Raw genomic sequence first — 26123 nt, forward strand, 5'->3', positions numbered from 1 at the left:
AATGCCAGAAAAGTGGAATTCAAATTACCCAAGAGAAGGGGCAGTGGAAGGCCCTGACCTGGTTTTGTGCAGGTCCAGCTCTCCTTCAGACAGGAGGAAAAGTTTCCTCTGCTCGGTGCCTGTTGCTGGGGAAGGGCAGGGTGAGATGAGATGGAGAGGGACAGGGAAGGGGATCTGCCCGGGGGGGTCAGCACCATCCCCTGCCCCAAACAGGGACAGAGGTTCCCCCTCTGAGCCAGGAGAGCTCCAGACACCCCTGGGGCTGGGTCCAGTCCCTGCTGAGTGCTCTGCATGTACCAGGGCAGGGGACAGAGGGGACAGAGGGGACAGAGGGGCCACCTCCGGGGGGCTCAGCACCATCCCCTGCCCCAAAGAGGGACAGCCCCCGGACACCGTGCAGTGCCAGGGCAGGAGCGGGGCAGGCACCGTGCAGTGCCAGGGCAGGAGCGGGGCAGGAACCGTGCAGTGCCAGGGCAGGAGCAGGGCAGGAACCCTGCAGTGCCAGGGCAGGAGCAGGGCAGGAACCCTGCAGTGCCAGGGCAGGAGCGGGGCAGGAACCCTGCAGGTGCCAGGGCAGGAACCCTGCAGATGCCAGGGCTGCGCTGCCCGTGCCCACCCCGCGGCGCCCAGGGCGGGGCTGTTTGTCCTGCAGGGCACCCCAGGAACCCACAAAGAGCGCAGCCCCAGCGCCCCTGAGTGCCCTAATGAGGTTAATTAGAGCAGCTAATGGGCTGCCCGCTGCTGGTTGTGCAGACGCTGTTGTAATCTCTCGCCTTGTTTTGCAGAGGCTGCGGGAAACAGGGAAAAAACCCACGTGGCTTAGCCAAGGAAAAAAGGACATTTTTGTCCAATTTAAGGCACTGACCCCGTAGAAATGAGGGCTGGTGATGTAAAACTGCAAATATATAATTAGCACTCAGCCCCATTCATCTCCAGAAGAAATCTCTAACACACAGGGTGGGAAACTATAAAAAAAAATTGATTTTCTGTTTTTGCTCAGAAACAGGGGGAAAAATTTAAAGGATATTTGTCTTCGGTATTTATTTCTTTTAAACAACAACTATAAAAAATTGTTTTACCTTAAAGTGTTTTTACACACTTTATATAATAGGGGAAATACTGCTCTGACAGGGCGGTGGATTTCCCAAAACCAGAAAGGGGAGGAAGGAAAACCCAATGGTTTCACCCATGAGGAACACAGAACTCCCTCTGCCATGTCCAAGCTTTTATAGTGACAAAAATACAAAAATACAGCATTGAATGGCACTTGAGAAATGCTGCCTTGGGGTGTAAGGCATTCCCAAAGCAGCCCTTGCTGTTCCCATGCTTTGCTCACAATTCTGCTTTGGGCTGGGCTGCAAACCAAGCCTGAAAGGCTCTTTCAGAGTTTTCCCAGCAGAACCACTTGGCAGAGGACAAAGCTGCTCTCCTGAGGCTGAAATAACCCTGGTGTCCCTGGGCAGCCCCTGGGTGCTCCCAGTCAGTGTGCTGAGCTGTATCCCAGGGTGAGCAAACACCAGCAGCTCCCAGCTGCCACATTTCTGCACTGGGGCTCAGCAGAGCCCAGGGCACACATCCAATGTTGTCTTTGTGTCTACAAACCCACCACAAAAAAAAAAAAAAAAAAAAAAAAAAAAAAAAAAAAAAAAAAAAAAAATTAAAGCACGAGGCCTGATTTTTTTCCTTCGCTCTTTTCAAGAAAGGTTAGAAGCGAAAACCTGAGGCCCCTTTAACAACTCCCCCTGGATTATTTTTGCAGGACAGGTGAGGCTTTAGATTTCATTTCATTTTCTCAAGAGGTGACATTTTTGTTGGCTGCTGGAAGGGGAAGGTGTCTCCTGCCTTTCTAAAGATCTTCTCATGCATGAGCAGGGCAGGGAGAGGCTGGGACTGCTCTGAGGGGGAGAAAAAGCTTCTGAGCAGGGTCCACCAGGAGGAAAAGCAGGGTCTGGGGTGAGGGCAGAGGGTTTGGCCTGTTTGCTGTGAGATCCTGTGGGATTTGTGGCAAAAGCAGGGTGGGAGCAGCTGTGTCTGTTCCTGTGCTCTGGAATGTCCCTGAACTCGGTGGCAAAATCCAGGACAAGGCTGCTTGGGCCCCTTCCCTGCCCCTCATTTTCCACCTTCCCCCACACTGGGAGGTGCCAGGGGCTGTCCTGGGTACCAGAGGGGGACAGGACACATCTGGGGCTGATGTTCCACTGAGGCAGCTGGGACAGAGCTGCTCCTAAAGGACAGTGACAGGAAATCCCTGCCTGTCCCTCCTCAGGCGGGCTGGGCACGGCCCCTGGGAGCTGCTGCTCCTCTGTCCCCACTCTGAGGCCACAGGAATGTCCCTCTTGTCCCCCTGCTCTGCCATCAAGGCCCAGTGGCTGTTCTGGGCTATTTCCCAGAGCTCACACCAGCATCTCCCCCACTCTGGCTGCCTCACTCCTCTCCCAAGGAACTGAAGGCTGGGAAAATCTCTGGAGGTCCAGAGGAGTCTGTTCAGATGGGCCCTGAAACTCCCTGAGCTTGGGGGATATTTAGGGGAATAATCTGAGTTCATGGATATCATTTAATTTAGGTCAGTAAAATGGCAGTGAATAATCTGAGTTCATGAATATAATTTAATTTAGGTCAGTAAAATGGCAGTGAACTCAGGGCAAAATCATAACCAAGCCATTTAATCTGAAATCACTTTCCATTAAATTACAGTAAATCCAAGGAATTCCAGCTGGATTATTTTATTCTAACTGAGCCTCCAACTCTAATGGAATCCAGAGGGATTTGAGGGGCTCATTTTGAGTTCACACTTCTGAGACACTGCCAGAGGAAGGCTGGAAAACACAAACCACAAAATGTTCTCAAAGAAGGAGACAGAGAAGTGCAAAATGCCAGAATGGGTCAGGCAGGAAATGAGCACTGACCAGCAGCTATCAGGATGAGCTGGATCCATGAGGAACCAGTGGCAGCAGGGAAAAATGATCATATGGGGACCCACTGGGCTGAGTTTGAGGCACCCAAGCCTGGCCACAAAGATTTTGTGTTCCCACAGGTGCCTCACCTCCAGGTTAACCCCAGACACCGCCTGCACAACAAATCTGAGTAAGAAATGTGTGTTTTAATGCAAACACATTCCTAGGAGCACAGGACATTTCCTCCTTGCTGGGTGCCTTGCCCAGGTGCCATCGGCACTCAAGAGCCTGGCAAGATCCGTCCTTTGGGGTGGAGATTTTGGGTGATTCTCAGAGATCAAGACCTCTCATTTCAAATCTCTGACATTTCACACTTCCAGCTCAGCTGTGAGCTTGTAAAGTCACTGAAGAAAGTGAAAATCAGCACCAAAAGAAGCAGAAGGAGGTGCAATTTCCCTCTCAGCCTTGGCAATGCCCCTGCTCTCACTTAACTGAACTCTTGAGCAACTTTTTGTCTCTGACCATTCCCAAATTGGTTTCTTACAACATCAAAACTGATTTTCTTTGGGACTTATCTGATAGAGTTAAAAGAAAACACCCTGGCAATGCCACTGCATCACAAGGGAGGCTTTGATCATCTGGGGCTGCCAACGCACCTTGGAGTGTGTTAAACTCATCTGATTGCATCTGCCACCCTCGGGGAAGGGGCACCAAGGGCACAAATGACCTGGCCTTGGGTTCCTGGGCACTCCTGGAGGTTTTTCTTAGGAGGAACTTGAGGGCTTTGTGCTTAGCAGGTCACCCAGCTCAGGTGAAAGTGCATTTCTGCATTTTGGAAAGAGCAGATCTTTGAAAGAGGAACCTCCCAGCAGTAAAAATCCTCTGTGGTGCTCATGTAATCTCCAGGGATGGGGTTCAGTCCCTGGGTCCATGTGGGGGATCCAGAATTCCACTGCAGTGCTGGGGATTGATCCCTCCCATCCCCTGCAAAGGCTCTCCCAGCTAAAACCAGCTCTAAGCCAGCCAGAGCACAGATTTCAGACTCAGCTTTGAAAGGTTCAGATTAGGGGAGCAGGGACGAGTGGGAGATGCACTGCTGGGGAAATGCTGACACTTCAACTCAATCCTTGTGTTTCAGAAACCACAGTTTTGGTTAAAAAAGAAGAGTAACCCATTTGCATCAGCATTTTATTCCCTGATAAGGGTTCAAGACGTCTCCCAGTTACCCTCTGCAGCACAAACAGCAGGGGCACCCCGTGCCCTGCCCTGGGGGAGGAAGCAGGGGAGAAGGAGGCTGGGGTGCCATGCAGAGGATTCTCATTAATTTTGGAAGGAGTTATAAAAAGTGAGCTTGAAAGTCTGTCCCAAAGAGGAGGATTCAGCTGATTGAGAACTCATCTGCCTCTATCTCTTGGCTAATCGTGAATGCTGCTTCTGCTGTGTCACTTCAAAGGCCCAGCACAGCTGGGAGGGTTTTCATCAAAGCTCCTGCATGTCTGGGGGAGGTTTTCCCCCCCATGAATATACATCACTGGAGGCTCCTTTTCCCAGCTTTTCCCATGCCTCTCTCTGATTGATCCTCATTTCATTCAGATGAGCTCTTCCTCTCTGGATGGCTAAAGGGCAAGAGACAGCTCTCTCCAGAGCTTTCCCACTCGCCTGGGTGCCTCTCCGAAAGACTTTCCTCTCATCACAGTGGGGGAGGGAGGGAGCTGTTCAGACAAGAGATTGAGCCTTTAAATTAAATTCTTGTCATCTGAGGGCTGGGCCTGATAGCAGCGGGGGTGGGAAGAGAATTCTCCCAGTATCAGGATTCTGGCCAGAGCCTGGTGTGGTGTAAATGTGCCATGGACTGATCTCAGCATTCCTGTCACCAAAACCCTGAGCTCTCAGAGGTGCTGGGCAGCAGCTCGGCAGTGACAGCAGCCTCATGCCCCGTGTGGCTGCCCCGGCTTCCACCTGGGCTCCCCAGGCTCAGAACTCGCTGGAATTGCTCAATTCCCCTCTTTTTGCAGTGGGGAAGGAGGGCCGGGCAGCTGGGAGGAATTTCAAGCACTCAGGCACCCTCAGCCAGGCTGGGGTTTCACAGGAGCCCAGACCCTGGGTGCACCCAGCTCCTGGAGATCTGGGCCCTCCAGAGCTGGGATGGGAGCTCAGCCCTCCTGGAACCCCTGGGCCCGCTGCCACTTGGTTACAGCACGTCTGTCTGTCTGTCTGTCTGTCTGTCTGTCTGTCTGTCTGCTGCCTGGGGGGCAGGCAGAGCTCAGCCCAGTCCAGCCCAGCTCAGTCCAGCCCAGCTCAGCTCAGCCCAGCTCAGCCCAGTCCAGCCCAGTTCAGCTCAGCCCAGCTCAGCCCAGCTCAGCCCAGCCCAGCCCAGCCCAGCCCAGCTCAGCCCAATCCAGCCCAGCTCAGCCCAGTGCAGCTCAGCCCAGTCCAGTCCAGCCCAGCTCAGCCCAGCCCAGCCCAGCCCAGCCCAGCTCAGCCCTGCCCTCCACCCTGCACTTTCCTGTTCCCCAGGGCAGAGTGACCCCAGCCTGGTCAGGCCACTGCTCCCTCCTGCAGCCCACAGCCATGGAGGGTGATGGTCCTTGTCACAAATGTCACACATCTCCTGAGCAGGGACGATGCCTTGTGGCCCTCAGAGAGGGGAGAGGATGGCAGATGTTGGGCATTACCCATGGCTGGGTGTCCTGTGAGACCTTTCCCCGTTCCACTGCAGCCCTCAGCAGTCAGGGACCCTCTGTGGGGGCACAACTGCCACACTTGTGTCCTTACAGCCTCCTCTCAGCTCAGAGTCCCACAAACCCCACCCTGGAGCTTTACCAGGAAGGTCAAACCAGGTCCCCAGGGATGTCACCCTCATGGGGACCCTTCCAGCACCAAAACCTCTCCTGGCACTGGTAAATCCTGTGGTGTTCCCTCCACAGCAGGATCCTCTGGAGGCATTCAAGGCTGGTCACTTTATGGGATCAGGACATTCCTCCCCCCAGCCAGGGCTGGGATTTTCCCTCTGCAGCCCCAGAATAGTTACTGGGACTGTGAATGGTTTATCACTTCTTTCACTGGGGTGTGTGGCTGGATTCACTTTGACACAAGCCCCTTTCTGAATTGCAAGTTGGCAACAATAAAAGGGAGAAGTCTTTAATTAGTTATCTGGCTAATTAACTTTTACAGCACTGCATAGCTTTGGCATCCAAATACTGCAATGCAAAACATCGCAAACATTCAAAGACTTCCCACCCCAGCAGGGAGCTGCTGCCACTGGTGGTTGCAGGGGAAAAGCATCTGGAAATGCTCCCTGGGCTCCCTGCACATCCTCCTCTGCAGGGAACTCACCTGCTCCTGCTGCTGTTCCCCCTAAAGACACAGAGCATTCATGGCATGCCCGTGCTCTGGAACCCTCAGGGGTGGAAAAGATCTTTAAGATTGTCACTGCCCCAACAGTGCCACCATGTCCCCAAGTGCCACGTTGACCTGAACACTTCCAGGGATGGTGACTCCACCTCTTCCCTGGGCAGCCTGCTCCGATGTTTACACCCCTTTCAGTGAAGAAGTTTTCCTTAATATCTGATCTAAAACTCCCCTGTGCCACTGGGAGCTGTTTGCTCTTGTGCTGTCCCTGGGAGAAGAGACTGAAACCACCTCAGTGCAGCCGCCTGTCAGGGACTTGTGGGGAGTGAGGAGGTGCCTCCTGAGCCTCCTGAGCCTCCTGAGCCTCCTGAGCTCCAGGCCGAGCCCTCCCAGCTCCCTCAGCCTCTCCTGGTGCTCCAGCCCCTTGCCAGCTCTGTTCCCTTCTCTGGACACCCCACTCCTCCTTCCCAGTGTGTGAACTCACTCTGCTAAAATCCATCCAAGTTTATCTCCTGCTTGTGCAGAGATCCCTGCTCCTCCTGCCACCCAGGCAGGGCAGGGTTTCCCAGCCAGGAAATTCCAGCTCCCACTGTCCCAGCCAGGAGAGAAACCCCTCCCAGCGAGGTGACACCAGATCCGCAGGCAGGAGATGCTCCCAACGCTCCGAGTGCTGTGGGGTGACCCCAGGAGCGCAGCTTGGCTCGGGGAGCAGCAGAGGCTGCTGTGAAGCCTCTCTCTGTCGGGACATGCAGGGTCCCCAGCCGCTTTCCCACGCTGCTGGGGGAGGGGGGGTTTCGGGAGTGCCCCGGGGCCGTTCCGTGGGGCTGGATCTGCTCCCTGTGGCCAAGCACGTGCTGTGCTCCCCCGGCTGGGCTCCAGTTTCGCCGGGGCTGCGTGTCCAGGCAGCTCCCAGGGCTCCCAGCCCCGCTGCGAAGGCAAGGGAAGGGAAGGGAAGGGAAGGGAAGGGAAGGGAAGGGAAGGGAAGGGAAGGGAAGGGAAGGGAAGGGAAGGGAAGGGAAGGGAAGGGAAGGGAAGGGAAGGGAAGGGAAGGGAAGGGAAGGGAAGGGAAGGGAAGGGAAGGGAAGGGAAGGGACAGGTTTCAGGGGAAGAGAGAAGCAGCCTAAAGCAGGTGATCAGCTGGGGCTGCCCTTCCACACATGCCAGGGAAAAGTCTGTCTGAGCAAGGCATGATCCTAACCTGTCTCCTTTGTTGTAGTTTGGACTTAAAGTGAGACCTGTTTAACTGAACTGTTCAGTGGTAGGAAAGGATTCAGCTCATGGCAGAACTCAACCAGGAGCCCCCTGTGCCAGTCCCTGTGGGATCTGGGAATCAGCTGAACTTCCAGAGGAGCTGCCTTTGCTGCCTTTAATGTTCCACAGACACTTCCAGGATTCCAGATTCCATGTTTGCACACCTCAGATTGCACCCAAAAAGCTGCAGGTCCCAGCCAAGGTAAATGGAGCCAGCTCAGAGCTGCAGCATCAGGAACTGCTGCTGCCAGGGGTGCAGGGCCCTCCCAGCATCCCAGAAACGTGGCCCAAATACTGTCCCATAAATCCTGACTACAGGGTCCAGGGGTCCTCAGAGCATTCCCTGTATTCTCCTCACCTTTAGGAACTGTTAAATGTACAGACTCTTTAATCATGGCCAGCTCCAGTTCCTGTGCCCAGGCAAAGCCCCAGGTTCCTGTAAAACCCTTCCCCGGAAGAAAAAATAAAGGAGATGAAATGATTCATGGCATTTGTATGGGGAACCAAATGTATGGGGTTGATTTTGCTTTTGCTTTTCATTTTAAGTCTTTTCAGACTCAATTTAAAAAACAAACCAAGCCCATTCTCTTCCCTTCCTCCTGGTGACAGGCTGCCCAAATGCCTGTCTGGGTCAAGGGGGCACTGCTGTATTTTGTTTTACCATCTGGCATCCCCAGCTCTGCAGATTTTTTTAACCTTTTAATTCTCAGTAGCATTTCATCCTTTGCTAATCCCATCATTTCCCCTGTGTTTGCTTTGTGAACCTTCCAGAATAATTCCACTCAAATCCAACCATCAGCAGCCTGTGTGTCAGGGCTGCTCCTGAGCAAGAAGAGGGAAAAAATTCCACATTCAAAGTCAGAACTGAGCCTCCAACAAAGATTTCCCAGGGGTAGAGAAGAAGGCTGAGGCTCCCTGCAGCCAGGATGGGGCTGCTGGAGCTGCTGTCCCTGGGATCTGTCTGCTCCTGCCAGGGCAGGGCTGTGTCCAGTTCCTGGATGGCTCCGGTGTCTTGGCTGCACAACTCATCCCCCAGAGCCACAGGAGCCAGGGGAGGGAAGGGAGAGATGGCTGCAAGAGCTGCCAGAGGTGTCCTCTTGGTGCCCTCTTGGGACAGGGGAGGAATCCGGGGACTTTGTGTTGTTTGAAAACTTTCTGCCCTTCCCTTAACGCGTGTTCAGTATGTTCTCCCCCAACGTTACAAGAGAAAACTTTGGAGCTGAGTGAGGTCTCCCTCTCAGTCTCAGAATATGTATTTTTGTTTCATTTTGGGGCTAAGGGATATTTTCTCATGCTCATTCACTTATGGATCAGAGGTTTGGTTTCCCATGGTGCCATCTGTACCAGGAATGCCCTGTTACAAGTTTTAATTTGTTTTTTTGATGCCTGGGCTCAGTCTCTGTGCCCAGCTCCCAGCTTGCAGCACACACAGCTCTGCCAGAGCAGCTCCTGGGTGAGCTGAGAGCAAACAGAAGGAGCTGGGGTGGCATTGCAGCACTTGGTGCTGCCTGCTGCCTCCAAGGGTTTCACAAAGCCCAACCAGTGTGCCTTCCTCACCCTGGATTTCCTGCAGTGCCCTTCCTCAGGAGGGCAGACACCCAGCACTGACTCAGGGAGGCTTGCAGGGTTTGCCCTCCTGTGCTGAATCATCTGCTGCACGCAGGGAGGGAGCAGTGGAAAATGGGGGGAGTCCCCTGGGGATCCTGGGAGTCACAGAGCGAGGGTGGGTGAGACATTGTGCCATGGAATGACAGCCAAAGTCACCCCAAAGCACCACAGGGTGACTCAGGGTGGAAAGGGCCACAGTGGGGCCAAGCAGGGTCATGCTGAAGCCCAATGCACAGGATTGTGTCCAGCTGGTTTGTGGATAAGAATATTTGAATATTGATGCTCCACAGGAGTGCCCCAGTGGGGGCACAGCTGGGTGATTTGCCCAAGGCTGAACGAAGGCTGTTATCAGTCCTCTGATAACATCCCCGCCTGCATCCTAAAGGCACCACGAGGCTCCATCCACAGCAGGTCCCAGAGCACTGATGGTACAGCCCTGTGTCCTCCTGTCACACACAGGGCACGGTCCTGCTCCTGCCAGCACCGATCCGGCCCCTTCCTGCCCCCAGCCAGAGGCAGAGGCTGGAGGGGCAGCAGAGCAGAGCCCTGGGTGCCCCCTGTGCCAGGATGCTCCGGGAATCACCGCAGCCTCAGCAGGAGTTTTTGCTGTTCCCGGAGTTTTCAGCCGCAGTGGTTTGGAGAAAAGCGCGTTTTGTTTGACAGGCAGCGACACCTGGTGGCATCGGCCACCCCAGCGCGGCGGGGACAGCGGCACCTCGGCCCCTCCCGGCACAGCCCAGAGTCCAGCGCCGCTGTTCCACAGGAGAGGATGGTGACGATGGTGATGTGATGGTGATGATGGTGATGATGATGATGATGGTGATGATGATGGTGATGATGATGATGATGATGGTGATGATGATGATGATCATGGTAAGATTCCCCTCTTGTGAACGCTCAATAAAATCCCAGTCACCTTGAGGCGGAGCTGCCCGAGGGCTCTGAGGCAGAGCCGAGTGAGTGGCCCTGGAACCGCCCCCGGTCCCGTCCGGGCTGATGGGGAAGGCCAAGAGCCGTGGCTTGGTTATGGCTCTGCAGTTCGGGGCCTGAAGGGGGACAGACCCTCCAGACCCTTCACTTTGCTCTTTTCCTTAGAAAGGATTACAATTCTTCTTTTCACAAGAAAGTCCATAAAAATGAAATGAAATTCAATTAAACAGAGGTAGCAAAACAGCCACGGAAACAGAAACCCGTGGTGAGAGGAAATGGAGATTTTTGGAGGAAGTGGTGACTTTGTACCCAGAAGCTGCCACTGCCAGGTTCCAAGGTTCAGAGGGTTGTCAAGGGCTGTCTGCTGGGCTGGGAGAGTTTTCCACCTGGGGAAGACCTGGGAAAACCCCTTTGTCCAAGCTGCTGTAACTCTCCTGTGAGGTGAATTCACTGATCCATTCCTGCACTGATGGCTCAGGCCTGGGGTGCCTGTGATGAAGGCAGGAGAGCTGAGGTGCCAAACAATCCCTGCCCCGGGGATTTCCCCCTTTCCTGCAGTGGCACAGCCATCCCAAGCACACGCCTGGCACCCTGCACTTGGCAGCGTGGCAGAGATCCCGGTCCTCTCGTGTGCCCACATGGGAGGGGGCAGATCCCTGGCCTATCTCTGCACTTTACCCCCCCAGCTGTAAAGTGCAGTCATTCCCTAACTCCCAAAAAACATTGTGCTACCATAAACTAAGAGCAACTCTTTGATCTGCTGTAAACACCAGGCTAGCAGAGTCTCCCTTCCCGCTGTTTTTATTTTTTGTTGCTAGGTTATGAATAGCTCCCTCCTGCACTGGAACTTTATTTAAATGCTATTAATATTTCACAGCCACGCAGGTAAGTACCAAAGGTCAGAGTTTTACTGAGGTGTCTCACAAGATGAGGCAGCTCTTCCCCTGTGCCAGGGCTCACTGGAGGGTGCAGTGCTGCAAGTTTCACCTTTGCTGTCCTCCAAAAGCCTCTCTCACCTGCTCCTCTGCCAGGCACACGTGCAGGGCTGTACCAGGAAGAGAGGCAGGGCGCATGTGTGCAGCTCCTGGGCTCCTCAACCCTCTGGAATTCACACAGGAAACACGATGAGAATGGATCAAGGAAAAGCGTTGATGACAAATGGGAAGCTCTGCTCTGTCCTGTGTGGCTGGAGGGTGGGAGCCCTGGTGGCTCTGTGTCTCCTGCAGCAGGCTCGAGGTATGTGAACACCTGAGTGTTGCTTTTCATTATATGGCTTTGTTGGTAGGAGGAGGGAGAAGTTTGGATCAGTTTAAATGGGAATGACTCACATAAAGTGAAATATTCCGTGGTAAAGAAGTGACAGTTTAAAATCTGTCTGTGGGAGGTGTCTTGTTGAGGGCTAGTGATGGACATGGTGATCTGCTGGAAAAAAGAGGGGCAGGAAAATATACAGGACAAACCTGCAGCTCTGAACTCCTGGTAGGATCTGCCCTTGGAGGATTGGGATTGAATGAGAAGCGTGGGACAGCCGTGACTGCCCTGTCCAGGGAGTCAGGCAGAGTTTGTGGGTTGTAAATCACTGAAATGCAGTGAGAGCACAGGGAAAGCAATTGGAAATTATAAAACATATTGTTCATAGAAACAATTCTAAATTGAGTCCTAATTCTAAAAGCTGTTGAGATGAAGATGCTTTATGAGAGACAAGGAAAACATTGCACCACATCTGCTGCCAGAGCCAATTTCCAGCCTTTAATGAAGGGCTCAGCCTCAGATATTGACACCACCTTAGTGAGAACCAAGTGGTACTTCCTGTCCCCAAAGATACTTTTGAATCATTCACATAATTTTCCCTTTGGACCAGGTCATGTTCAACTTCTCCCTCCTCAAAATGTGACCCTGCTGTCCAAGGATTTTGCCATGATTTTGACCTGGGCTCCAGGGGAAGGCTCTCCCCCAGATGTGACCTACACTGTGAGGTATGAAAGGTAAGAGCTCCAAACCGTGTCTGATCAAAGGGGGGGGCACAGGGACAACCACTGGGCATCTCTCCTGATAATTGAGTGTCCTAATCATCAGTGACCTTCCACCAAAACAAAACATCATCCACGTGGGAAACGTTCCAAACTCTGAGCCCCACTCGCTCCCCACCCTCCCAAACCCCTCCTTCTCTTGCTCTGTAAATCCCAGCAGGACGTGTTTCATGTTTTGGTGTGGCTGTTCCTTCCAGCCAGGATCGCCTGGACAAATGGAGGAAGGTTCCTCACTGCAGAAACATCCCCAGGCCCTCCTGCAATCTGACCTGTGCCCTCTCCAACCTCTACGTTAAGGTCCGGGCCCGGGTGAAGGCGGTTTGGGGCCGGTCCCAGTCGCCCTGGGTGAAATCCCAGTTCAAGGATTACTACTCAGATGGTGAGTGCCTGCCAGGTGACAGCCTGGATGGAAGGAATTCCCACAGACACACAGACCACACCCCACAGCCAGCCAGGAGCCTTAGGGATGGCAGAGACTTGAGTGAGCAGGAGCAGTAACGGGCTGGGACCATTGAGGATGAATTTTGTAGCAAGTGTCAGAATTTGTTCATCAGCTGAGCAAAGTGGCTCCAAGGGTGTTTTAGTTAAAGAGGTGTCCTCTGTGGCTGTGGCCACTGTCCCAGTGGCTCTCTGGGGTATTTTAGATAAAGAGGTGTCCTTTGCTTCCCTCTTATCACAAGATAACAGCTGGAAGTGAGGCCCAGCCATCAGTGCAGGAAGGTAAGAGCCAAGCCAGCCCCACTCTCACAGCTGCTCCCTCCATTGCAGTGGAACTGGCTCCCCCTGTGCTGACCCTGAAGGTCAGGGACAATTCCATCCTTGTCAGTGCCTCCTTCCCTCTGCCCACCTGTGTGGAGAACCTCACCTGGAAGTATGACTTGAACCTCTGGGAAGCAGGATCTGAAGACAAGGTCAGTACAAGTGGCACTTTTTAGATGAAATTGAGGAACTGAAAAAGCTTCAAAGTTCTGGGCAGAGAGAGAGGGACTGGATCCAGGGCCTGGAGGAAATGAACCAGCCAAACCAGAGCTAAACCAAAGCCAGAGACCAAAAGTAGAAGTGTGTGTATGCATCCTTATTTTTTTGGTAGTTCCCTGTTTTTATCAGGAAGGGGAGGCTACACTACAGTCAGTCTGAAGGCCTGAGGTTTAAAACAACCAATGCAGGTGCCACTGGCAGCATTCCCTGGCAGAGCAGAGCCCAGCACTGCTGCAATCCCCACCTGGATCCATCGGCCCTGGGGGAGATGTCAGACATGGGGTCACACAAGGGATCCATGGGCTGAGGTGATACAGAAACACCACCCCAAAAATGAAAGAATCACCTCTCAACCCTCTGCTTTGTCTCTCAGCAGAAGAAATATGAGGGTTACTTCAGGAAGGACACAGTGACCATCAACACCACTGCCCTCAGAGGCAATTACTGCTTCAGTGCCAGGGCTCTCTATGAAAGCATTGACTTGAAGCACAGTGAATTCTCCCAGCCTGTGTGTGTGCTGTTAAACCACAAAGGTATGGCCCTTCTCAGGAAAGGATGTGGGAGACATTCAGTGGGATGAGGGCAAGGCAAAGATTTCCACTAAAATCAGGTTTTCACCACAAAAAAAAAACAACTTCCTGTTAAAGGGACTGGTTGGATTTTCTGGTGAGTGGTTCCTGCTTTCTGTAGAAACAGTTTCATTTAAAAAAGCCTGAAATGTTTTCTGAAAACTCTGAGTATTGTATGTCAGTGTAGAGCCCATAACTCCTATAAAATTACCACTCACAAGAGATTATTTCTGTCTTTTCCATCAGCACAGTGGAAGTTCCCACTTCTGGTTGTGATCCCTCTGTTTGTCCTCCCCATCTTTGTGGCCAGTCCCTTCATCTGCTGCCTGGTGAAACAGGAGGCCAAGCAAAGGAAGATGCCTCAGGTTTTGGTATGGCCCAAATTCTGAGGTCCCCTCCTGAGCCAGAGTCTTGCTGGTTTTCAGAGGGTAACTGGGGAGGAGTGGGGGGTTCTGCACTTCTCAGTTTTGCATTTGTAATTCCCATTTTTGAAATAACCTTTCTGACATGCAGATTTTTCTTTTGGAAGCATCACAGGCTGACTGTTTGATTCCTTCTCCCTGGTAGGATTTCTCTCAATTTAAAGCTGCTGGACCAACCTTCCACGTGGAGCTTGGTGAAAAGGAATTCTGCAGTGACGATCTGAGCTGCTCAGAGAAGCCAGCGCCTCAAAGGAGGACAAACAGAGCTTTAGGAGGACACCAGCTGCTATGGATGGCTTCTTTCCCATCATCATCATCACTGTCATCATCGTGGTCAGAGGATGAGGAGGAGGAAGACAGCAGCACTTTGATCCCATACCATGAAATGCCTCGGTATCGAAAGAGAGGTCTCAGCTCTCAGCCATGCCCAGCAGCTCTGGGGGAGAGCAGCCTGGATTCAGGATCTGGAGATCCCTCTGTGGCATCTGTGCTTGACCTCAGAGCGCTGGGTTTCACCCTCTTTGCAGAGAGGAAGGGTGAGGGGGACACCTCGGGGTCCCAGGCTAACGAGGAGCCCTCCCTGTATCTCTGCTCCTCCTTGGAAAGGATCTCCCTCACTGAGGTGACATTCCCAGGTGCCCCAGAGCAGGGCCAGGACGATGGGCACAGGGAGGAGAGGCTGGGAATGAGCCCCCTTCACCCCCTGCGGGGGGGGATTGGTGCTGAAGCCCAGGAGCTGAACCCCAGGAAGGCTCCTCATTCCTGCAGGGGTTACCAGAAATGCATCCTCGATCTGCAGCTCCAGGAGGATCCCAGCAGGGAGCTGCTCATCCCCCTGTGGACACTGCAGCTGGCAGAGGATGAAGGCATTGCCAGTGACTGTGGCAGTGACAGCTTCACAGAAGGGACCCCTCCCGAGTGCACAGTGCTCAGTGATGCTTTGGGGACTTCAATTACAAAGGGAAAAGGTGATCCAAAGCTGCAATTCCCTGGCTACGAGCACTCACATTACTTGGGAAGGATCTGAAGAGCCCAGCAGGTCTGGGGAGTGCCTGGAAATCCTGGAGAGCTCCAGATATCCGAGCAAGGATCCTTGAACAAAGACAAAAACTGATCTCTGGCCTATCAAGGCAATGGCTTCAGGGACACAAAGGTGCATTTTATTGCTAAGTCACCTCTGTACTGCCACTGTCCCTCTGAAAAGGTGCTCAGCCAGGGCTGAGGGAGGCAGGGACATCTCTGAGAGGCCACCCAGCCAACAGGCACTGCCTGGGGCTCACCTCACAACAAGGGCCAGAAAATGCAGTGTTGTGCCTGCACGTGGATTTGGAGCAGATCTTGAACTGCTTTGTGTCACTTTTGCTTCCCTGTAAGTCCAGAGCTTGAGTGGAAGTTCCTTACAGAGACATTCAGCAAGATGTGGTTTTTGTGGCGTGAAGAGTTCTCCACCTCATCCTGCAGAAATCACCTTCTGTGTTCCAACAGAGGGAACCAAAGCCAAAGTGTGCAGCATGCTTGTTTATTTATTTTTATCTTATATTTATTGAAGCTGAAATTCCTTCTGCTGTGCAGAATGTCTGAGAGCAATGATATTTTGATATCAATCTCCATGTGTACGTGGTTTTGTTTTCCAGAGCTACAAAGGGGGACTGCAGCTCATCCTGAAAAAAAATTACCTCTAAAACAGGACCCCATCCTGGGCTGGGGTGGGATTCTGAGACTTCCCAGCCAGGTCACTTTGGTCACTACTGAACAAAGAATCACAGAATGGTTTGGTGGGAAGGGATCCTGAAGTTCATCCCACTGCACCCCTGCCATGGCAGGGACACCTCCCACTGTCCCAGGTGGCTCCAAGCCTGTCCCTGGCACTGCCAGGGCTCCAGGGACAGCCCCAGCTGCTCTGGGCACCCTGTGCCAGGGCCTCCCCACCCTCAAAGGGAAAGATTTCAGTCCAGTATCTAATCTAGATCTCCCCTCTGGCAGTTTACAGCCATCACCTTTGTCCCATCACCTCATGTCCTTGTGAAAGCATTTTATACTCCAGTATCAAAAGAAGCCTTTGTGTAAAGGGCTCACAGGAAAGCAAAGCAGTAAAAGAAAGAGGAAAACACTCCCCAGCCATTCTCTGCACTCAGGGAGAGGGCTCAGATGAGGGCAGGCTGTTGATGGAGGGTATGAAAGCTGAAATCTTTTGAGAAGCAGAAAAAAAGAAGTGAGGGGTGGTAGGAGGGAGTGGGAACTGCTTTGCAGCAAGATGTTCTCACTGAGGTCCTGAATGAAGGCCAAAGGAGAGGTGGGGGAAGGATTCACCAGCTGGACTATTCCTCTGCAGTGTCCTTGGGTTCATCCTGCATTGTTATCCCTCCAGTTCATTTGGAAAGACACAGATGATGCACACATAATCACCACCCAATTTCTTGTGCAATCCAGGAAAACCCCCCAGGCTTTGATTTACAGGAAGCTCTGCAGTTGAGCAATGTCTACAGAATGCTTTTGACATGTCCCAGCTCTGCAAACTCAGCCTGGGATCAGTTCTTGCCCTGTCCAGGGGCAGAGGGACAGGCTGCAGGCCAGGTGATGGCAGCATCCAACTCCTCATTTCCTTTCAGCAGGGCTTGAGAGCTGCTTTCCTCTGCACAAGGGTCAGTCCTGGCCAGAGCACAGTGCTCCTCTCCCAGAGCAGCTGCTCCAGCTGTTATCACAGCATCAGGGAATCATTTCGGGAATGATTTCCTTAGGAAAACACCTTGGGGATCATCGAGTCCAACTGGGAACCCACCCTGTCCCCAGGGCCACATCCACACATGGAGGGTTCATGCCCAGCACTCACCAGGTTTGCTGCAGTCCCCACACGCTGGGAGGAAATCAAAAGTTTGAGAGAATTTGGAAGATAAAACCCTAATTTTAAGCTTGAAAGTCGAGTTTTGGACATCTTCAGGTCCCCAAAGATTCAGAGAGGTGTGTCCTGGGCTGTTCAAAAGGAGACACCTTGCTAGAAATAAGGGCAGAAGTAAAGTTTGAAGTTCTATTGTCAGAACTGAAGGCTCAGGTGCCCACCAAGGTCCCTCAGCTCTGCCCCATCACCCAGCAGGAGTGTGAGGCAGTGATGTGAGGGAAGGGAAAACAGAAATACTTTTATCAGGCTGTTCAGGAAACACCCTAACAAACAGCTGTGCTTAATTAGACACTGGTGGATAGGTGTGTCTGCTCTAACAAACCTGAGGCCTCTGCCTTTGTCCAGGTGAGCTGAGAAAGACAAAATGCCAGCGATGCCCCATGGCAGGGCTGCAGGCACAGAGCCCTCCCACACCAGGCAGGGCAGGGAACAGAAACAGCATCAGGAAATCCACAGATGAGGAGGGAAGCAGAAGGGGTTTGTGAATTCCATCACATGTTTGGCCACAAGGATGGAGCAGTGAAATCAGCGTTCAGAAGCACGCAGGGTTTGTATTTTGAAAACGTAACAACGCCCTAAAAGCTGCACACGTTATGGAAAAGGGATTGTATCCCTTTCTTCCTGTCCATTCAAACTCCCAGGTCTTATCACGTGGATTCAGTAACAGAACTTTACACTGTACAACAGCCACAAAAATAAACATTGTAGGTGTACAATAGTCCCTGCCAAAAGCTGTGGGACAGCAGCTGCTCCTCCTGTGGAAAGGCCACCACTCTTCTACCTCTTGCCCACATCAGGTGAAAAACCCCAGTGCTCTGGTTGACTTTCATTGTAAGAAAGTATTCAGGAGTACTTTTGGAGGAAACAGGTGCACTGCTTGCAGCAGGTATTGAACCAACCAGGTGCACAGCTCTGAGTTTTAATGTCTAGAGTTGTAACAAGCTCAAGTTACTCGACCAGAAAAGCAAACCTCAAACCCCAGGAACCTCAGGGAGGGCTTTCAGGCAGGAAGCTCTCAGCAAAAAGGTATTTGGCTCTTTTTCAGGAGCTGGGGATTTTCTCAGCCTCTGGCTCGTGCACCTTTGTACAGTCAGGTGTGCACTGGAGGAGAGAAGTGCTCCTGCTGTCACTCTGCAGTGTCACACATGCGCAGGGCTCCGGGCAGCCCAGAGCCAGGGAAGGCAGGACAGGAGCTCTGCTTTGCTCTGTTACTGAGCAACAAATCCAACCTGGCCTGGCAAGAGAGAATTCAGCCAAAAGGTGATTCACCTGCACACAGGAGCAGCTGCCTGCTCTCACAGCCCAGCCTGCAGAGTCATTCATGAAGGGATTTCTGCTCGTCCTGGCTGGAGTTTCGGTGCTGGGTAAGTCCTGAGCTCTCCTCTGCTGTCGCTGGTTGTGGGATTCTGTTTGATACTGGACTCTGCACTTCACTCCTGTTTCCTGAATTATCACCTGGAGAATGAGCTGCTGTCTGAGTTTTCTTCTGAGTTCTCTTCTCTCTCCTTGTAGTAACTCCCATGTGTGGCTGGTATGCTCGGCACTTAAGGGATTAGTAGGGAGAGGGGAAGATTCAGTCATTTCAAAGGGTTTGTCACTGTGCTAGGACCCAAATCCTGCAGCAGTGAAGGACATTCCCTGGTGTCAGGGGGCTTTGGATCAGTCTCCTCATGTCTTCAGCAAAGGCACAAATGATTACACCAACAGTCCTGATTTTAAAGGAGGTACAACCAAATAATGGAATCTTAAAGTGAGGGAGTCATCGTAGAGTGGATGGGTTGGAAGGGACTTAAAGCTCATCTCATCCCACCCCTGCCAGGGCAGGGACCCATTCCCCTGTCCCAGGCTGCTCCAAGCCTGTCCAGCCTGGCCTTGGGCACTGCCAGAGATGGGGCAGCCCCAGCTGCTCTGGGCACCCCGTGCCAGGGCCTCCCCAAACAATTTCTCCCTGATATCTAATGTAGATCTACCCTATAAACCCATTGAATCCTACTGCAGAGGTGACAAGCTCACTGCTGGGTGAATGAAGGATAAACCTGCTCTTTCCAGACCCCAGCTTTTCAGCATTCAGCCGTGCCATTCATCTGCTGTGTCTGCCATCTCACCCTGTGGAACTCCTCAGCCCAAGGACTGTCACACTGTAAAATATCCTGGTTTTCCCCTGCCCACACTTGACTGTGCTTGTGTTATGCTGCTTTGCATAAGTGTTCCAGCATGGATAAATGTGGGAAGACAGATTTCCTACTCCTGATAAGATCAGGGTATTTCTGACTCAGTTTTCAGGGTGCTCAGAGAGGGGATCCCACTCCTCCATAGCCCCACTGCTGCTCCTGCTGAGCCTGGGATGGGCAGAGGCAAATGTGGAGCTGCAGATAAGTCAGGACAACATCTGGGGCAGCCAGCAGCCCATTTCTGCACCACCTTCCTGCCCAAATGCCACACACAGGGCTGAGGGGGGATCTGTGCCCCTCTGCCTAACCCTCCTCCATGCAGCCAGCAGACTGAACTGCTCACACTCAGCTCTGCTCCATGGGGGAAAGCCTGGAGCGAGGATCCAGCTGGGATTTATAATCTCTGCTCAATGTGATCTTGTCCAAGGCAGCTCCATCCCAGTGCTCAGTTTGCCCATCTGTGCTATTTTCAATTGCTCACTTTTTCACCATTTTTCTCATTGTTCACTGCAGGCTGAAGCCCTGACATGCCCCAGGTGCTCATCAGTGCCACAAACCCAGAGCTGAATAATGTATAAATGCTTTACCTTTGAGGGTCTGCCCATAATCTGAATTCAGAGTTTATAAATCCTGAAGTTAGAAACTCTTGTGGATCAGCCTTGGGAAAGATTTGCACTGTGTTTTCTCATGGTAAGAGAGACACAAAATCCTCGAGGACTTTTCTGCAGCAGCTCAGAGCCAGTTTGCTGCAGGGGGGCCAAGGTGGGGTCCTGCTGTGCAGGGACATGTTTGCAGGGACAGGTGACATTCCTGACCCCAAGGGAAGAGCAGCAGGGCTCAGAAAGCAGGGAGCTGGGCTGAGTTGTTTGCTGTCACCCTGGCACACCCAGGCCAGAGTCCAGACACTGGGTGTCACACTGTACAGGCACTTTTTATCCAATAAAACATGGAGCACGAGAGGAGAACGGAGCCACATCTGCAGGAGGTGACACTGAGCTCTGCATGTCACTTCCTTGAGCAGGGGCAGAGAGCAGAGACATTCACAGACCTGATTCTGGGCTTGAAAACAGATTATTGGTCTTATTTTACCACCCATGTAAAGGCTCTTAAAGAAACCCAGCTAGAAATTCCAGGATTCTCTTTCTGATTTGCGTTTTTGAGGCTTTTCTGTATAAATTCCTGATTTCTTTGGGATGAGTCAGTTGTCTGCAAGAGTGTGATGTGAACACAGTTTGAAGCCTTGTTCTGCTCAAGCTCCTTCTTTTCAGCCCAGCTTTAGCAAAATACCACAAGATCCATTTTCATCTGAGGGCTGAGATGGCAGAAGAGGTTTTTTAATACCAGTTTCTCTGCTCCTCCAGGTATTGGGACTACAGAGAGATCATCATGTCTGAAACGTGCAGCATTTTCTTCCACAAACTTTGAGAACATCTTGACATGGGAAACAGAGGCAGATATTCCCCCTGGCACTGTGTTTGATGTCCAGTACAAACAGTATGTGAAGTTTGCTTCTTTTGGTTCTTAGGGGTCTCAGAGAGAGAAGGGCCAAGAGAGAAAAGGTGATTTTGCTGTTTCTCCTGTATTATGGTTCATATAATGGTTCATATAATCCTATGAACATTTCAGGATTATTCAAAGTGGGGGATGATGCTCATTTAAGCAAATATTTTCCATCTTGGGTTGCTTTGCTCCATTACCGAGCTACTCATGCCTTCAGCAACTTCCTTCTCTCTATTCCATTTTCCTCCATTGCTGTCCAACCAAACCACTCCAAATCCTTGTTCTGTTCTCAGGTATGGAGAGAAATCCTGGCTCACCAAGCAGGAGTGCCAGAGCATCACCCAGCTCTTCTGCAACCTCAGCAGGGAGACAGAGAACTTCACAGAGCATTTCTACGGGCGGGTGCGGGCGCGGGGCTGCTCCTCCAGCTGGGTGCGCTCCGAGCGCTTCGAGCCCCGCAAGGAGAGTGAGTACCAGCTCCCAAAGCTCCTGCCCCTGCAGGGCAGCATTTCCCCACCGTGCAGACCTGCAAGGCTCTGTGCTGCTGGGGCAGAGTGACACTTTGGAGGTTTGGTGTTTTGGGCAAGGAGGTGAATGAGAAATGGGCAGGGTCCCAGCTGGGAGCTGGGGGTCAGAGAAAGGAAAGGCCTGGTGTGGTGGGAGGGAGAGCTGCTGGTGAGAGAACAGAGAAATGAGTGAGGGACATCACGGGCAACCTGGGGACAGGGAGTTCCTGCAGCTGTGAAATGGGAACACTGGGATAAGCATCCATTCCAGTGGGTACTTGGTGTCCCAAGCCCAAAGTGAGCCCTATTGCAGACACAACGCAGCCCTTGGGGGCCTCACTGGCTCTGTGGCTAAAACTTCCCACTGAAAAATCACCAAGAATAATTCAAGGTGGCATCAGCAGCCAATGCTTGTGTAGAGCCTTCAGATCTTTGCACCAAAAAAGCTGTGAGAACTTGGATTAAAGCTCTTTGCAGTGCTGGGTGTAGTGTGTGCCTACACCAGAGACCAGTGCAGGCACAAATCCCTGTAAATCTGGTGTAGGACGGGAACTGGGATTTAACACTCAGCTGTTACCTGAGTGCCTGTGGTGGGATTTCACATACACACAAAGGAGGACACCCTGCACAGGGACAGGGAACATGGAGCTGGAAAAGCCTGGGATGAGAATTCCTGGGGACAAGAACCGCAGACCAGCTCTGTCTGCAGTGTCCTGACTCCTGCCGTGCTCACACAGCTCAGACACCTTTTGGACAAACAGAAAGGCCATTTCAGCGAGCCTGGGCTGTGCTTGCCATCAGCTGATGCCAGCACAGCTGACAGAGCCTGTGGTGCCTTTCCAGCCATCATAGGGGCCCCCCAGGTGGAACACGTCCCCCACGCCCGCTCCATCAGGTTCCTGGTGCGGCCGCCCCTGACGCCCCTGCGGGGGGAGGACCAGCAGCCGCTCACTGTGGAGGACATCTACAGCAAATTTGGGGCTGTGGATTATCACCTGACAATATTCAACCAGAGGACACAGCAGCAGGTAAAGCACAGCCTCGGGCTCTGGGATGCTGTAAATCCCATTTCAGATCAGCTGGGGAAGGATCTCAGTTTACACAGGATGGGGGAGATTCCTGATGTACAAGGGAAAGTCTTGGAGCCTTTGACTCTCAGGACAACAGGAACTTTAAGCTTTCTTCTTAAACCCAAAGGACTTTCTAAGAGTACTGTATAAGTAGCAAAAAATAAAACCATTGGTGGCTAAAAATTACTTAAGAAGTCCAAGTCTTAAGAAACCGAAATGCAGAATTAAATATAGGAATAATGGAAAGCAAAATCATGTAAATATGATTCAGAAAATATCAGAGTTCCATACACACAGAATAATTAGAGCCCTGTAAGACCTCATTAGTAAATAATATTTTATGCTGAATTTTGCAATCTGAATTGAAGAAAATTTCATCTTGCCCAAATACAGATTTTACCTTTCTTTTCAACAGTGGACAAAGAATGAGCACAACAAAGAATTTGAAGTTTCCAACTTGGACCCAGACACTGAATACAACGGGACAGTTTATATCTGTCTGCTCCAGAGAAGGAGCAAACCTCAGGTGTTTTGGGTCAAAACACTGGCAGGTGAGGCTGTTAACTCTGCTGAAAGCTGGAAAGTCCAGCTGGGATATTGCATACACAAAATGCATTGCTTTTCAGCACAGAACATTTTAATAATTTACAAATTAATTCCTGTGAGACTAAACCTGTGACATCACCTAGCTAATTGTGACATTTTCCTAATCCAGCTCTTTTTCCACTTGTTCTTTCCCCAGACAAGACGTGGATTCTCTACTGTCTGGTGGCCCTGGCCTTCTGTGCTGGGCTGGTTTTTGCTGCCACTGCTTATGTGAGCTACAAATACATCAAACAGCGCAGTGCCCAGCCCAGGGCCCTGGTGAGTGCCCTCAGCCACTGCTGCAAATGCTCAGGGATCGAGCTCAGCTTGCAGATCACAGAATCAGCCCTGCCTGGGGCTGGAAAGGTCATTTAGTTCATTTAGTCCATGCCACTGTGCCAGGTGTTCCCAGCCCAAATCTGGCCTTGGACACTGCTGGGGATGAGCTGCTCTGTGCCAGGGCCTCAGCACTCTCTGAGTAAAACATTTCTCCCCAGTATCCAATCTAAACCCACCCTCCTTCATTTAAAGGGTTAAGGAGCTTGGTCTAGGCAATCACTGCAGGTTACTGGTATTTTAAAGTGCTCAGAACCTGCCCCAAACTGAGCCCCTCAGGTTAGGCAGCTAAACCTGAGGCATCCCAAATCCCCAGCTCCCCTTGAAACCCTGGGATTCTCACCTATCCCTCATCTCCCACAGCCAGAATTGGGTTTCATGCTGATGAGCTCAAGGATTTTCATGCTACTTTCATGCTGCAGGGCTTAGGACAAATCTTGCAAAAGTGAAAGCAGGAGATTTTCTTCCTCATATTTCAAGGCTGCTCAGATAATACAAACTGAGAAATGCCTGTGTTCCTGTGAATGGTCATTTTCCAGCAGAAAAGAAAAGAAAAAAAAGCAGAGCTCTTTTGTCAGCAGAGCAGATCCCTGGTGGCTGTCACTGCCTTTTACTGACACTTCTCCAAAGACAATGCTACAGTAACTACAGCAAACTCTCAAGGTCACAGCTTCTTGGGAATAACTCGTGCTCTTTTATCTACTCCACCAGGACTTCAGAGGGATTCCATCGTTCCAGCCTCTCACACTGACAGTGGAGCACATCATAAAGCCCCTCAGCTTCTCCAAACCTTCCCCTTTCATTCCTGAAGTGCAGCTGGCCCAGATGAGCCAGCACTTGGACTGGTCCCTGGAGCCAGCACGGCCCTCCTGTCCCTACCAGCAGCAGGTGGATGTTCCAGCACTGCAGCTGCCCCCTCAGCCCTGCCAGGTGGAGATGCCAGCTCCCATCACTGCCTACACTCCTCAGAAAGCTGAGCAGGGCATTGCTGCTGCCCCAGGTGGCTCCAGCCTGGCCCTGACCTACGGGCTGTGCGTGGAGGGCACGGACAGGAGCTCCCAGCCCGAGCAAAGGCTGAAGGAATCTTCTCCAGATCGTTCTGAGGATGCAGAGCTCCGAAGCCACGTGCTGGGAAAGAGCTGCAGCCACTGGGATTACAAAGAGCAGCAGCCAAAGGTGGGCCTGTGGAAGAGCAGGGACAGACTGGAGTCGGTGGTGATCCAGGGGAGCCCTGGGCAGACCCCGCTGCTGCTGCAGAGCGAGGAGCTGGAGGGTCCCGAGCTGTCCCAGCTGTCCCTGGCCCTGCTGGAGCAGGGAGGATGCTACAGACAGCAGGCAGAGCAGGGAGGATGCTACAGGCAGCAGGCAGCACAGGGAGGATGCTACAGACAGCAGGCAGCACAGGGAGGATGCTACAGGCAGCAGGCAGCACAGGGAGGATGCTACAGGCAGCAGGCAGCGCTGCCCCTGCCGCTGCCCGCGGGGAAAGCCGCCCCGGGCTACGCTGCCCAGCAGGGGCTGCTGGCACCTCTGCTGCTCTCGCTCCGGACTGGGGGCCACGGGGAGCACTGGGAGCTGCCGGAGCCCTTCCCACGCCCTGCGGCCCCAGCGCAGCTCCCGGCGACCGCAGCCACGCCAATGCTGCCAGCAGCGAAGGGGCCGGGCTGCACAGAGCTCGGCGTGTCCCCAGCCAGCAGCCCCGGCCGCGACAGCGACAGCGCCACTCCCCTCACCATGCTCTTCAAGGATTTGGACCTGAAAGTGCAGTGGGATGAGGAGAGCACGGAACTCTATTAGGATGACTTAATGGTATTTAAATCCAGATGGTGTTTTCTTGTATGGACCAGAAGCAATGCAAACCCACAGCTGATCCTGGCTGTAGGAACAGAGCTCAGGGCTGTCACACTGTTCCATTGTCACACACTGTTCCATTGTCACACACTGTTCCATTGTCACACTGTTCCATTGTCACACACTGCTCCATTGTCACATTGCTCCATTGTCACACTGTTCCATTGTCACATTGCTCCATTGTCACACTGTTCCATTGTCACACACTGTTCCATTGTCACACTGTTCCATTGTCACACAGTGCTCCATTGTCACATTGCTCCATTGTCACACTGTTCCATTGTCACACACTGTTCCATTGTCACACTGTTCCATTGTCACACAGTGCTCCATTGTCACATTGCTCCATTGTCACACTGTTCCATTGTCACACACTGTTCCATTGTCACACTGTTCCATTGTCACACACTGCTCCATTGTCACACTGCTCCATTGTCACACACTGCTCCACTGTCACACACTGTTCCATTGTCACATTGTTCCATTGTCACACTGTTCCATTGTCACACTGTTCCATTGTCACACTGCTCCATTGTCACACTGTTCCATTGTCACACACTGTTCCATTGTCACACTGTTCCATTGTCACACTGCTCCATTGTCACACTGCTCCATTGTCACATTGCTCCATTTGGTGCCCTTACTGATAGAACTGCTCCTTGTTACACTGCCATGCTGTACCTTTGCACTTAAACAACAGGTCTTTATTTCTAGCATGTTCTCAAATTGATTATGAATTGGATTACTTTAAAAGATCAGTGAAGATTCAATTTTCCATCCCAGCTTCAGTTTACTGAAAATTTAGGAAAATTCACAAACTCTATGTGCTCTTTACCAACACCTAAGATAGATGTAACTCCCTTTGAAGAGATTCAGGTATGCAAACCTAGAAGTATTTCATGTACCACGGTACAGTAAAAGAAGTAAATAGTTACTGGTGTTCTATCCTTGGATAAATGACTTGGAAAAGAATATTCCACCTTCCTGGAATGGACTTTGCCTTCAAAGGAGTCATTGAAACTGAGTAACAGCTCCTGATGCAGCAGTTCTGTGATATTTGTCCCTGTCCCCTGTGCTTTTTAATACTTGTACAAAGATAAAGCCTTTTTTAATACCTGTACAAAGATAAAGCCTTTTTCATCTCAGCACAGGTGAATGCAGCCTTGCCCTAGTTC

At 51.9% G+C, this 26123-nt stretch overlaps 2 protein-coding genes across 2 annotated transcripts; both read left to right on the forward strand.

Annotated features, from left to right (window-relative positions):
* Nucleotides 1-11158: 11158 nt before the first annotated feature.
* Nucleotides 11159-15346, forward strand: IFNLR1 (interferon lambda receptor 1). Its single transcript, XM_054648464.2, has 7 exons — nucleotides 11159-11270; nucleotides 11896-12019; nucleotides 12262-12443; nucleotides 12833-12975; nucleotides 13419-13575; nucleotides 13858-13982; nucleotides 14179-15346. Exons 1-7 carry the CDS (start codon nucleotides 11159-11161, stop codon nucleotides 15058-15060), a joined length of 1725 nt encoding a protein of 574 aa, XP_054504439.2. The 3' UTR covers nucleotides 15061-15346.
* A 2904-nt stretch (nucleotides 15347-18250) lies between these two features.
* On the forward strand, nucleotides 18251-24894 carry IL22RA1 (interleukin 22 receptor subunit alpha 1). Its single transcript, XM_077189436.1, has 8 exons — nucleotides 18251-18293; nucleotides 20462-20594; nucleotides 20894-21066; nucleotides 21950-22134; nucleotides 22592-22727; nucleotides 22919-23040; nucleotides 23809-24432; nucleotides 24553-24894. The coding sequence occupies exons 1-8, from the start codon at nucleotides 18251-18253 to the stop codon at nucleotides 24892-24894; spliced, it is 1758 nt and encodes a 585-aa protein (XP_077045551.1).
* The last annotated feature ends 1229 nt before the right edge of the window (nucleotides 24895-26123 follow it).

Source organism: Agelaius phoeniceus, chromosome 22 (genome assembly GCF_051311805.1).
Source record: "Agelaius phoeniceus isolate bAgePho1 chromosome 22, bAgePho1.hap1, whole genome shotgun sequence".
Classification (NCBI taxonomy): domain Eukaryota; kingdom Metazoa; phylum Chordata; class Aves; order Passeriformes; family Icteridae; genus Agelaius; species Agelaius phoeniceus.